A 14,543-nucleotide genomic window follows, 5' to 3' on the forward strand; every position below is an offset into this window, starting at 1 on the left:
CATACACTGCACCCTGCCCACAGGGGTACCTTAGGCCTACCTTAGGGGTGACTAGCATGTAAGAAGAGGGAAGGTTAGGACCTGGCACGTGGGTGCACTTGCCATATCAACATGGCAGTACCAGACTGCACACAGGCTCTGCAATGGCAGGCCTAAGTTACATTTACAGGCTGCTTATGTGGGTGGCACAATCAGTGCTGCAGCACACTAGCAGCATTTGATTTACAGGCCCTATGCACGCACAGTGCACTGTACTATGGACTGACTAGTAAATCAAATATGCCAAATATGGAATCACCAATCCATAACAATCATTTACAAAGGGAGCATTGGCGCTTTGGCACTGAACAACAGTGGCAAAGTGCCCAAAGCATCTATCCCAGCAAAACAAAGTCGAACACACAGCAAAAATACAGGAGGCAAAGGCAAAAATACATGGGAAACCCACGCCAATGATGTCAGGTCTAACACGAAACATGCTCAGTGTGTTAAAATCGGGCTGAATCTGTTTATCACTATTGGAGCTGAAGCTGCAATTAGAGCGAATACACAGAGACCTACAACATTTCATAGAGAGCCAACACACTTGGAAATTTAGGTAACTATCGAGGAATTATGTGCCAATCCCAAGTCTCCCATAACAGATAAGCAATAACCTAAAATCAGCATGAGATGTGGTGGTAGTACTGCGCAAGTAGAACCACCTTCGAAAATAACAGCATGAACATTTGAGGTGCACACTACTAGGAAATCTGAAGCAGAGGTGCTGTGGTACATGTTTCAAGCATGGTGTCATGCATGAGCATGCCTTAAAAACACTGGGCCCAATTCACAAAGGTAAAATGAGATGAAAGTCTAACTTTACGACTTTTGGTATTCTCAAAGGGCATTTACTACTCGTAAAGGCCCTTTGTGAATACCGAAAGTCGTAAAGTTCAACCTCTGGTATTCACAAAGGGCATTTACATGTAGTAAACGCCCTTTGTGAATATCAAAAGTCGTAAAGTTAGACTTTCGTCTCAGTTTAACTATGTGAATCAGGCCCACTCTTTTATCCAAGAAAGAGTCATTGCACATATGACGGACCAAGTAGTAATACCTAATCCACATAAATAAAAATGAGGCAATCACATAAAATCTGACACCACCATTTCTGCGAGTTGAAAAATTACTGACTCAAACCAATTTGATGGCACTTAATGAATGCAAAAATTATAGTTAAAGACGGCACAGCAGTAATCAGAATGGTAAACCTATATACGAGGGGCGTAATTTAAAAACTAGCATCCGTACTGTCAGCTCATCCTGGCAGTGGCACATTCTTGCTCTGTGGTGTGCATGTGTGCCTTGTAGTGCCTGCTACAAAACGTCACCCATCTCCTTTATCTTACATGTGCTCCTGCGGTTCATCCTAGCCAGGTCCTATAAATGTCCATGGAATTCCACTGCTGCAAGTCCTCGTGGCAAGTCACTGCCTATCGATTTATCTATTTTAGAGCCCACAGTTTCAATGCTTTAATGGCCACCTTTTCCTCTTAGCAGATGGTGGAGTGTCACTAAACAGGTCAATTTGCTCAGCTGCGCACCAGAAAATAGTTTCATTTGGTGAATCCTTGGCATCTACCTTTCTATTATTCCTTTAATTACTCCACCTTTTGTTACACACATTGGGCCTAGTTGAGAAATCGATTTTCAGGCTCTGGGTCACCCCAAAAGGATACTTAAAAGTGATGAATGTATTTAGGTCTGTGTTAATTGTATGCCACGACTGCATACTATTAAGAAGTAGTGAACCACAAGAAAGGGATTTTCATCAGCCATAAACTTGTGAGTTTGGGTCTTATTCATAAAATCTTCACCACCCATAAAGATAAGACATACCCGAATATGACTCCATTTACGGCAGTCGTGTTTCCACTACAGGGTACCTGGCAGGCACAAATGTATTTACTATTCCATAATTGATACCACTGCTGGATACAAATATGCAAACCTCATGCATGGGGTAGTTAGTGAATCAATCACGGTGTGGTTTGCCTTGAAAGCTTGTGGCTAACACATTCCTCGCTGACCCTTTCTAACCCCATACATGGTCAGAGAATAGCTTCAGCAAAGAATTAGAGTAAATCAGCTTTCAGGGTGGGATTGGTAACAGAGCACCCCCAAACTTCATGCAGGTGCACGGAATAGGGTTTCTCCATGAAAAGACATTTTCCCAAATGGACAATGTGCAGTTGCACAGGAGGGCTGTTTTTCCAAATGCAAAATTGCCCTGTGTGTTGAATGCTGCATTCAGGGAACTAGCAATAGCCAAAAATATCACGTGAAATTTGTATGGTAAATCTAGAAACTTGGGTTTGCCACAGGTTTCTAGGCCACTGCTACCAAAAAGGAGTAAAAATGCACCCTTTCGAAGGAGCACTTTCAAGTCTGCAGATTTACTACTGTATCGCGAATCAGGACTGTTGTCCCTTTTTCTCTAATGTTTCTACCATTTAGAAGGAGATAGGGTATATGGGGATAACTATAGCCTAAGAGCCTTAGGAAGATTACAGGGTATTCTCCTGCCAATACATCTTTTTATGAATTAAGGGTTTGTGCAGATTTGTTTATCTTTTAGGACGTTATTGGACCTGATTGACAAAGAAAATGATCAATCTACATTTGTAGGTCTATCTATCCCTGTGCACAAGAGTAGATTTATGACTCGTGCTATTCACAAAACATTCCCAGGAATAATCATGGAAAGCTGTGCAAGTTGCATTTACATGTGTGTTCATGGGAAGGTCATGTAAGATTCCCAAGTGGGTCCTATTCCCGCTGTGCCCAGTTCTCCACAACAGATGACTCTTCACGGGGGGAGTAGCATCCCATGTGCAAACACACATTTTTTCATCACTGTAAAGAAAAAAGTTCGCATGGAGAGATCCCTTATTCTAGCTCGCCAACATATCTCCTGGTGATCTACTCCCCCTTTTCACATTGGAAGTGGAGTTTTGCCAGCCATTGACTTGAGCACATTTCCAACTATTTCCAGGGTGGAAAGGTGAAACTGGAGTTCGTGATCTGGAATGCCCACTTTCCCCTTGAGTGGGATTTATGGGTGCAGACAACTCCACATTCCTGGCAGTGATGTTTGCAAATGTTAATGGAACCATGTTTGCCAGAATGCCTTTGTGATTTTCTGACAGATGTAAACTAGGAGTGGGCAGAACTCGTGGAGTTTCATGCCACAGAATTCCGAAGAGTTACATGAAAACTCTGTGAGATTCCGCAGAGTTCCCCGAGCAGGCGGAACTGGCACGTCACGATTTTTAATGGCAGGAGCTTATTCTGCACTGCAAAATCAGCGACAATGGCAGCATGCCAGACAGCGCAGCTTCTTTGCTGCCACTCCAATAGATTACCTACTTTAGCAGCAGCTTTCTCACTGTGGATGGTCGCGCCTGCCCGCGTTGACAAAATCTCCCAAGGTGCGATCCTAGCGGCCGAAAATAGTCCTAGGGGATGCCAATTTCCACTCGCGCTTGCCATCTTACCATTGGTGAACCACACGCAAGAAAAAAAAGCTGTCACATGGCGATTGGCAGGGTTTTGCCAGAACTCCGCATTACAAGCTTAACGTGGGTTGGGAAAAACTCTGCCGATGGAGCGGAATTTATCAGCCCACCCCTAATGTAAACATACTTTTATTATCAAATTTACTGTAGTCAATAGGCCACATCAAATGTGTCCTAATTGGATATATATGGATAAACCACACGGGAGACACTAGCCAATATTGCTAATTAGATGCTTATAGGTAAACCATTAAAATGTATGAGTTTTTATGTATTAAAATGAATCTTCAGGTGACATTTTAGCATTCATAATTGAAACGTTCAACAATATACTTATTCACAACCTGCAATACAGAATACATTTTAGGGTGTCTCAACCCCACTAGGAAATGCCTTACTTTTGCTTCCCTGGAAATGTAACCATTTAACTCATTTAAGATTGTGTCTTCAGCCAACAAAAGTTCCATCTTTGACTGTGAAGCACTGCATTATCCAAATATAAAAACAACTGTTTCTGCAACCTTCCCACAATGACAATTAAAGATTTATCTTGGACTTGGTTGCCTCTCCAACAACATTCTCATTCATAATTTAGTTACTTGATAAGCCATCTACACCCTGATTGTTCTTTCTTTTTTAATAAAATTATATATTTGCCCTTGAGTAGCCTGCATTGTCTATGTGTTTTTATTTATTTATTGGTATTTGAAAAGCATGAACCTAGTTTGAGTGCAGCAGAGTGCTGAACAGGGTGTACGGCCCCCGAGAAGATAGAATTACTGGGAGATGGTCAACGGTAGAATGTCAGGTCAGGGAAGTGATCCTTGAAGATGGGTGTCTTCAGCTTCTTTTCTGAATTTTAGGAGAGTTGTGGTTGATCTGATGTCAATGGAGATGTGGTTCCAGTTACTTGGAGTGTGACTAGAGAAGGCATGCCTTCTGTTTTTTTCAATTTTGCAATATTTTGTTTCCAGTCTGGCAATATCCACACTCATGTATCACTGACATGACAAGTTGGAATCTTCTTGTTGAGGGCTTGATAAGTGATGGAGTTATGGAGCCCGTGTGTTTTTTTTTTTAACATGGGGTTATTTATTTGAATTTATGTGGTACATTGATGTGCCATTCTGCTACATGCAGGATTTCCTTTAACAGGTGCTAATGTGAAACTTGAGAGAGCACGGAGCAGGTCACTGCCTGCGGCTTTGATTCGAAGGTGCTAAGGCTTGTACGGTTGTTGTGGAGTCATCGTTCATGAATTCTGCTTCACTTTCTGCATCAAGGAGCATTAGAACCAACATGTCTTGCTCTTCCTTTCAGTTTGTTGCTTAAATCAAAGATCTGTGCGGAAGAAATTTTTACATGGTATGTAAGTTGAGTTTTTTTTTTTTGAAGATCAAAACTTTAATTTGGGGTTGTTTTGTGATGATGGCAAACAGGAGGGATTCAGTCTTCATGGGATTAATCTTTGGGAATTTAGTTTTACATCCAAGATTAAATGAATTTGAGTCAATACTTTGAGTCTCTGTATGTCGTTGGGTAAGGACATTTTTGGGGAAGTTGGGTATTATATGCTTATTGATCAAGCTTAATGCTACTGTCTGAAAAAAGGAATTGGAGAGGTTCCATGAAGCGGATAAAGATGATGGAAGAAAGGATGGAGTCCTGAGGTACACAGCAGGATACTGGAAGTATCTGTGATCTTGTGGAACCTACTTGGAGAAGTTGGCACTAGCTGGTGATGTAGAATGTGTACCATTTCAAGGTAGTGCCTGAAAATACCATGTGTGTTTTTGTGGGTGTTGATCAGAGCTAAATGGTCCACTATGTCAAAAGCTGCAGAGATGTCAAGCAGGATCACAAGTGCAGGGATTGTTCTTGTCATTGAGGAGTGTGGAGTTGTCAACAATTTGTCTTTCTCAGTACTGCAGTGTGGTCTGAAGCTTGATTGGAAGATTAATCTTGATGATGTGCTCCTGTGGCTGGTGGTAACTGCTTTCTTGATGATTGTACCTATGAGTTGAAGGTGGGAAATAGGGCAGAAGTTGTAGTGGTTCTCTGGGTCCAGAAATAGTTTCTTTAGCAGGAAAAGGAACTGACCTGTCTTTATGGTGTCTAGGAATATTTCTTTGCTTACGGAGGCATTACATTGAGGATAAGGGGTGTGAAAGCCTCTCCTTCAAGCTATTTGATGATGGAGGAAGGAGATGCATAGTCTTCCTATCACGTTGCATTGAGAGAGTTCAGGATATTTTAGATGTGCGAGACTGATTTGATGTTTGTTTATTCGATGGTGCAGTGATGGGGACTGGCTGAAAGTGTGGGGGTTGTAGATGTAATAATAATGTTGGGTTTTAATGTGTCAGTCTTCTCAGTGAAGGGGAGGTTGCTGGTGTTGCATTTGTTGACTGAAGTAGGTCTGTGATTAGGATAGTCCTGGCATTTCTGGTGAACTGGACATGCTCTAGAGATGTTCCAGTTAGATGTCTTTGATGGATCAGAAGGTTATTTTTCCTCTTTGTGATTGTCCTTAATGCTGAGGTGAAGTATATGCAATGGTGAAGTGGCCAGCCCAACTAAAGCTATGGGTATCTGTCAGCGATATTAGGGGACACTGAGAGGATAAGGTGCAGTGGGTTGCCTTTGGAGTGGTTTGGGTTATTGATGAGTTGTTTTGTTTCCAGTTTGTTGCGAAATGAGTCAAATGCGTCCTTCATGTATTTTGTTATGGAGTTGCCCGAAAGGTATAAGTGTCCTAAGAACGTGGGGTGGGTATGTTGAATGGAGGCAGAGAGAGGATGTCTGAGATTTCTTGGGAGATGTGCTTGTATGGGTTTAGTGGTCTTTAGATTAGATGGAAGGAGGCTGTTTTGGAGGTTGACAGAGGGAAGTAGCCCAGAAGGAAAGGAGCTCAAAAGACTTCAGTGTTGTAAGATTGCCACAAGTGCAGGGCCAGCATGTCCTTATATGACTGCAAGTCAGTCCCCATTTGGCATGAGGACATCTATGGTTTGTTTTGTGGAAGTTGTGAAAGAGGTTTCAGTGATGAAGGGTGCATTGCATTATGGCAGCGAAGTCTGGAGCATGTGTAACTGTACAGTGTGCATTGATAAGCATCAAATAAGTGTATTGTGGGAGGGCTGTTGGTTCTAATGAGTAGTATATAAACAAGGTTAGTGGTGCTAGATGTGCAAATTGGTGAGTGAGTTTGCACATTCAGGCATTAGATGTGCAAATGAAGGCAAATGTGTTTGTGTAGTCTGGGTGTGAGTGTAAAAATTGTTTGAAATGTGGCACACGCTGAAGCTAATTTACTTGGAGGTACAGGCAGATGTCTTTCCATAGCTAGGTGCATACAGTTGATCGGACACCTTGAAGAGTTGGCTAAAGTAAGGGAGGAAAAAGGAAGCAGATGGAAACCAGCGATGTCACTTCCTGTAGGGACATATGCTGGGAAATGGGGGGTTGTCACTTTCTGTAGATATGGATGCAGGAAAATATGGTGATGGTTACCTGTTGTGATGGATGTTTGGAAAATGAAGTTTGTTTACCTGGCTTCTTCTTGAAAAGATGTTTTGGTGGGGAACCGGTGATGTCATATCCTGTGGAAATGGATAATGTGAATTACAGATATGTCACTTCCTCTGGAGATAAATCCTAGAAAATCTGGCCATGACTTCATGTTGAAATAGATGATGGGAAATGATATCTGCTTTCTTGTCTTTTTCTTTTAAAGATGATTTTGGTTGGAATGCAGTAGTGTCTCTTTCTTTATATGTGAATGTTGGAGAATCTCGAGATGGCTTCCTTTGACATGGCTGGAGGCTGCCAGCCCTTGTTAATTTTCCAAAGTTTTAAATGAGTGATTAACTTCAATGTTTCATTGTATGGTTCCACAGTATTCTCAGCACCTAGAACGTAAAATACAATAGTGTGCTGTACAAGCACTACATAACACATTTTGACTACAGCACTAGAAAACCACCCAACACCGTGGCCTCTAGATTTCTTACAGGTGACGCAAGTTATTCTAACTCCTCTTGAGAATAGAATAATTCTCAGATGAGATGCAGGTTTACGGCTTTCACTATGAGGCATTGGACCCTTGCTATATATTGACTTTTACAAAGTAGTAAACATTGTAGTGATGTTTAAATATTTTCAAATTATTTCTGTAAATTATGAACTAACATCTTAATGAAAAGCGAATAGTATGTGTGCCATAAAACAGAAGATATATTTTAGAAATCTTCTCATGATATAGTCAATATAAATGTTACTATTGAAAGTTGCTCTATTCCTAACATATTTATATTAGCAATGGACTTTGATAAGCTGCACTTTCCAGAATAAAGGTCCAGTGCTGAAAGCCAAGGTCAGAGTCACATTTATGAAGGCCCTAAGCATCGTTCACGCACATAATTACCTCAAGTAGAATATGTTGGTGATCTATTTCTCTTGCGTTCTTCACTGATTATTCAAACATCAAGAAGGAGCTGTGGTTGTCTAGGATGAGTTTCACATCCAAATCTGCATTGCATTGATTCACGGATTACCAAGACAAGCTTGTGGGAACATTGCTTGAAATTGAGTGGAGACAACTTGTATTCGTCAACAAACCAATTCATTATTTGCGGGGTTGCTTCATGACTGCATCAATCATGCTATGAGGCAGGTAGCAATTTCTATAGTAATTTATTTTTTATCATGTTCAGAGAAAAAAATATACTGATGTAAAGAGAATGCACCCTTTGTCAATTTCTGCTATTAATAAAAAAAAGGGGTGGGGTGGGTAGAATATCAATAAACTTATTTATAAACTAAAAAGACAGACAATTGAAATGTCCTGTTTTAGATTCACAGCTTGATATTCCTTTTTGCAGCTCTCTGTGGAGGAAATATAACTGCGATGAACGGGACCATTTACTCTCCTGGTTATCCTGATGAGTACCCGAATTTTCAAGACTGCCTCTGGCTTGTGCGAGTCCCACCAGGGAACGGGATCTATATCAATTTTACTGTCCTTCAAACTGAACCGATATATGACTTTATTACTGTATGGTAAGTACCTCTGTTGATGTATGGAGCAGCTAGTGAAATAAAAATCCAAATAGAGGTGGAAGAAGGACTTTTTTAATTTATCAGCTGTCTCTATTATGGATTTCTTTCAGCTCATTGTACACAATTCAGTGCATGTGCTTCAGCAAGACAGACTGAAAGAGAGGTGGTACTGTCCCACGCGCCTAAATGACTGTACTGCAGCATAGACTGAGGGGCTGTACTGTCCCACGTGCATTAATGACTGTACTGCAGTATAGTCTCAGAGGCTGTACTGTCCCACGTGCATTAATGACTGTACTGCAGCATACACAGTGAGGCTGTACTGTCCCACGTGCATTAATTACTGTACTGCAGCATAGACTGAGAGGCTGTACTGTCCCACATGCATTAATTACTGTACTGCAGCATAGACTGAGAGGCTGTACTGTCCCACATGCATTCATTACTGTACTGCAGCATAGACTAAGAGGCTGTATTGTCCCACATGCATTCATTACTGTACTGCAGCATAGACTGAGGGGCTGTACTGTCCCACGTGCATTAATGACTGTACTGCAGTATAGTCTCAGAGGCTGTACTGTCCCACGTGCATTAATGACTGTACTGCAGCATACACAGTGAGGCTGTACTGTCCCACGTGCATTAATTACTGTACTGCAGCATAAACTGAGATGCTGTACTGTCCCACATGCATTAATGACTGTACTGCAGTATAGTCTCAGAGGCTGTACTGTCCCACGTGCATTAATGACTGTACTGCAGCATAGACTGAGAGGCTGTACTGTCCCACATGCATTCATTACTGTACTGCAGCATAGACTGAGATGCTGTACTGTCCCACATGCATTCATTACTGTACTGCAGCATAGACTGAGAGGCTGTACCTTCCCACATGTATTAATGACTGTACTGCAGTATAGTCTGAAAGGCTGTACTGTTCCACATGCATTCATTACTGTACTGAAGCACAAACTGAAAGAGAGGCTATACTGTTGCATAAGCATCACTATACTTTAGCACAGACTGAGGCTGCACTATTGCACATGCATCAACTACTGTATTGTAACACGGGCTGAATGAGCCGCTGTACAGTCACACGTGTATTAATTACTATACTGTAACACAGACTGATGGGCTGTACTGTTGCACGTGCCTTAATGACTGTACTACAGCATAGACTGAGGGGCTGTACTGTCCCACGTGCATTAATTACTCTATTGCAGCATAGACTGAGAGGCTGGACTGTCCCACGTGCATTAATTACTCTATTGCAGCATAGACTGAGAGGCTGGACTGTCCCACATGCATTAATTTCTCTATTGCCGCATAGACTGAGAGGCTGGACTGTCCCACGTGCATTAATTACTCTATTGCCGCATAGACTGAGAGGCTGGACTGTCCCACGTGCATTAATTACTCTATTGCAGCATAGACTGAGAGGCTGTACTGTCCCACGTGCATTAATTACTGCACTGTAACACAGACTGAACGAGATGATGTACTGTCGCATGTGCATTAATCACTGTACTGTAGCACAGACTGAAAGAGAGCCTGCACTGTTGCACATGCATTACCTATTGGACTGTAGCACAGACTAAGAGGCTGTACTGTCGCATACACATTAATGTGCTGTAGCACAGACTGAGGCTGTATTATTGCACATGCATCAATTACCGTACTGTAGCACAGGCTGAATGAGAGGCTGTACTGCAGCACAATCATTAATTACTGTCCCGTTGCACAAACTGCATGAGACGCTACACAGTTGCATGTGCATTCATTACTGTACTGTAGCACAGACTGAATGGCAGGCTGTACTATTGCACGTGCATCAATTACAGTACTGTACCAGAGACATTGTGAGAGACTGTACTGTGGCACATGTACTAATTGCTGAACTGTAGCACCGACTGAATGAGGGCCTGTACTGCAGCACGTGCATTGATTACTGTACTGTAGCACAGAATGACTGAGTGGCTGTACAGTCACACATGCATTAATTGACGTATGTAAGCGGGAAACTTTCTGATGAAGTGCTAAACCCATGGTTTAATGCGACCAGTGAAAGCGAAATTGGAAGTGATGTGTAACCTGGCAAGCAAATGCACATTTTAAAAGGGACAATGAGGATTCGTCTTTCTTATTATTTTGAGGAATTTGGTTGAAGCTTAAAATGTTGTTCTCTAGGTTGTTTTATGCATACAGGTATCTCTTAAAAGCGTACATTCCATGAGCACCTCAGGCACGGCACCATCAAATTACAGCGTTTCAAAATCGAGCTTTTTCCTTTATTTTAATTTTTTCAAAGTTCCCCGTGCATGGCTCTCACATTAAATTCTGCTATATGCTTCTATATATCTGAGTCCGGGCTGCTGCCACTTAAACAGCCCAGACCTCGATGGTACTGTCCAATATCCTGTATACAGTTAGTGAGAATGTATTAATTTTAACAACATCCGCCTCCAGTACACTGGCGTAGATTCAAGCCGGGAAGATAATTGGTCTTTTCACTCCAGAGATTTCAATACTTTATTATGTAGGACATGAAAGGCAGCAGGAGCCACTTCAATGCTACAAGTCGTCGTTAAAGTTCTTTCCAGCTCATCCCTGACTAGGCACACAACAGTTGTGTTGATGTGCGTCTAAAAACTGTGTGACCCTGTCTGTATGTTTGCATTGCATGGCTGTACAACATTAAAGCTTCTGTTTCATCATCAAATCACCTCTCCTTCAAGGTTGATGCCTTCGGAAAACAGCATTGAAACACTATTTAGTACAATTGCAGCCATCTCTTGGGCGGTTAGAGATTAATATTCTGAAAGACCTCGTGGGTCATTATTTTAAGACTGTTTTTATTGTATTTTTTCAAACAAAACAAACGGAGGCCCAACTCTGTATCACATATGCACATTGCACCATAGGTAATCTGGTGGCAGTTTCAGAACAACGAGGCATGCACCTGATGTACACTATTAGGACACTGGGGGCATGCACACAACATTTTGTTATTTACATGTCTTGCTGTAGCTTAAGCCAACCTTTATTCGAAGGTTCTAGAGAGATTTTGAACTAATCAGTGTCATGGTGTAAAGTACTTGATTCACCAACTATTGCAGTAGCAGAGGTACAGTATTACCATTATATCCTTCACATATGAAGCACTGAACTCAAATTGAAAAATAAGCTTAAAAAGACCTTGTTGGCCGCTGTCGCAAGCGACACAATGATAACAGGCAGAAATCCACACCTTTCAATGATATTTTTAACTTTTACCAGATCAATTATTTTAAAGGGAAACATGCATTATGTTGTAAGAAAGAGAGTGCTATATCAACCAAAATGAGGACTCCTATAGATCACATTTAGTTGGGCAAAGTTCATACTTTGCATTCTTCATCCACCTTTGAAAGTCAAGTTGCACACGCTCTCTACTCCTGCTGAGCGCTTGTGGCATGAGAGATCTTAGGGTACTTACTCTGGCTGATTGTCTGGCTAAAGCGGTTTTCGTATTGGTGTGCATGGATTTCCATAGGAAGTCTCTATCATTAATGCCAGATTCTAAATCTGGTAACTCAATGCTATGACGTAACAACAACTGATAAGAAAAACTCATCACACACACTTGCAACATCATAAAGGCCTTCCCGGCCAGGCTGATAGGGCTCTCTGAGTGTGGTCAACAGTGCAGCTTGTCAACTTTGTCCGAAAGCAGAAAGTGAAGCTGTGGGGGGGGGGGGGGGGGGGGAGGGGATGCCAGTTAATGTATTTTTTCACATTTGGGACAAGGAGAAGCGGTAATAGTATGCATGGCTCCCCACTACTCCTTTGCCTCAGCTTGGCAGTTGTAAGCAGGGGCGGATGATTTGGGGGGGGGGGCCATACATAATATTATGGATGGATAACAGTGTGTTGCGAGGATGTTATTACCCTCAAGGTTCTGAGCGACATTGTAGAAAACTCTAGATTTGCCAGCATCTATTTGATATCACTTAGAAACCCTCAGTGAAAAACATCCCTGTAACTCGCAGCTACCTATCTATAATTCTATATATCTATTGTCAATGCATGGTTAATTGTACTTCTTTCAATCCTGAAAGCTGGTTTTATTTCCTGGATATGGAAGTTTACACTATTCAAATAATAATAATGATTGGTCTGTAGATTTTTTCTCAAGGCCTTGTTCCGAATATGACATGGCATGAGGCAGTCTACAGGGACACTACATTTGAGAATATATGCTTTTGTAAATGCAATTATAAAATTTGTGCATATTTTGCCTTTTATAGAGAAATGTCAACCACTATTCTTTCACTAATTCATCTGAATCACAAGAGAAATGTTTTTGACAAAGTGATTTCCTCCATCGGTGATCTTTGGGCGCCCAAACGTTCATCAGTGGCATTCATGTAATCCCATATTCTATTTTAACAGGCAGTTCACAGTAGTGAAAAAAATAATAAGTAAGCCAATTGGGCAAAATAGTGTAAGTGTAGAAGAATCCTGAAACTGTTCCTGGTAAGATGAGTATATATGATAGATTGATGAATTGTAGAAAGGGATAATGTAATGACAGAATAGTCAGTAACTGTGCCTTTTAATCAATATAGTGTAAGACCCATACAAATGTTACTGAGTGACTACACTGAAAGTTTAGAGCCAATGCTAGTATTTAGTAAACTTCTTAAGATACGTGTCAAAGTTATCCCACCTTGTGAGGAAAATAAGCCAGGGATAAAATAAAAGGAATAGTATGTTATTTTATTCATTCAGAATCACAAACAAGAGAGGTCGTCAAACAACAAAGATGAGGCCGGGAAGCAATGTATAGAGTTGATCTAGACGCCCGTTGTATATCCATGAGAGGTTTGTCTCACTTTTTACCTACACAAATTCTTATATGCATATACTCATTTAATTAACTGTGATGAGTATGGTTTACATTTTTGCTTTTGAGTGTCAATTCTTTGAATAACATTGTTCTATTTGTTCAGCAGAACAAAACCAACAGAACACATCACCACTACCACAACAAGCCACATAACAAATGTGTACGAACATTCTTGCCACACATTGCCACTCCCAAAAACCTCTTTAATAATACAGTAGTGAAAGGTGTTTGCACTTTGTACTCCCTTAACTTACCACCAAGTAAATTGAATAGCTCCAGTTAAAAATGTTATGTGAGTCCCACGCGTGGTATTAAACAAAAGCTTAAGCCAGGTGTTAGACCTGTCTTTCTTAGGGTGTTCTTCCCCTAACTTTTTGCCTGCTTACAGTCTCTTCGTGCTGATTCCATTTGTTGGCCACAGGACTATGAGCACTTTGCCTCTGCTGACCAGTGCTAAAGTGCATGTGCTTCTCTCCTAAACATAGTAACATTGGTGTATACAAAATTGGCATATGTAATTTACTTATACGTTCCTTTTTAAAGTGGTATATATTATACCCAGGGCCAGTAAACTAAATGCTACTAGTGGGACTGCAGCACTGATTGTGATACCCACACAAGTAGCCTTTCAAACCTGTCTCAGGCCTGATACTCAAGGGCCTGTGTATGCACTTTGACTTAACATTTAAACCCCTTTGCCAAGCGTTAACCTCCCCTTTTATTACACATAAGTCACACATAAGGTAGCCCCTAGGTAGCCCACATGGCAGGGTGCTGTGTAAGTAAAAGACAGAAATATACTTTTAGGTTTTGTATGTCCTGGTAGTGACAAATACCCAAATTTATTTTTCACTGCTGTGAGGCTTACTCCTCTTACAGGTTAACATTGGGAATTCCTTAATGCACTTTTTAGTTGTAATTCCTCATTAAAAAAGAGGGGTTTTATCATGTTTTATATTTTGGAATGGTATTGATAAATCTTCTTTACTGATAAAGTTGGATTATATTATTGTTTTAGAAATGGCACTTTTATA

The 14,543-nt window shown here is 41.1% G+C and overlaps 1 protein-coding gene across 1 annotated transcript in view; it reads left to right on the forward strand.

Moving 5' to 3' along the window:
- The window catches only part of CSMD3 (CUB and Sushi multiple domains 3), a 2,836,509-nt gene that overhangs the window by 2,311,571 nt on the left and 510,395 nt on the right, over positions 1-14,543 (forward strand). The window contains exon 43 of the mRNA XM_085605076.1: positions 8,444-8,621. Coding sequence (XP_085461202.1) covers positions 8,444-8,621 — 178 coding nt within the window. The remainder of the gene's footprint in view (positions 1-8,443; positions 8,622-14,543) is intronic.

This window comes from Triturus cristatus, chromosome 5_1 (genome assembly GCF_964204655.1).
Source record: "Triturus cristatus chromosome 5_1, aTriCri1.1, whole genome shotgun sequence".
In the NCBI taxonomy this organism is placed as follows: domain Eukaryota; kingdom Metazoa; phylum Chordata; class Amphibia; order Caudata; family Salamandridae; genus Triturus; species Triturus cristatus.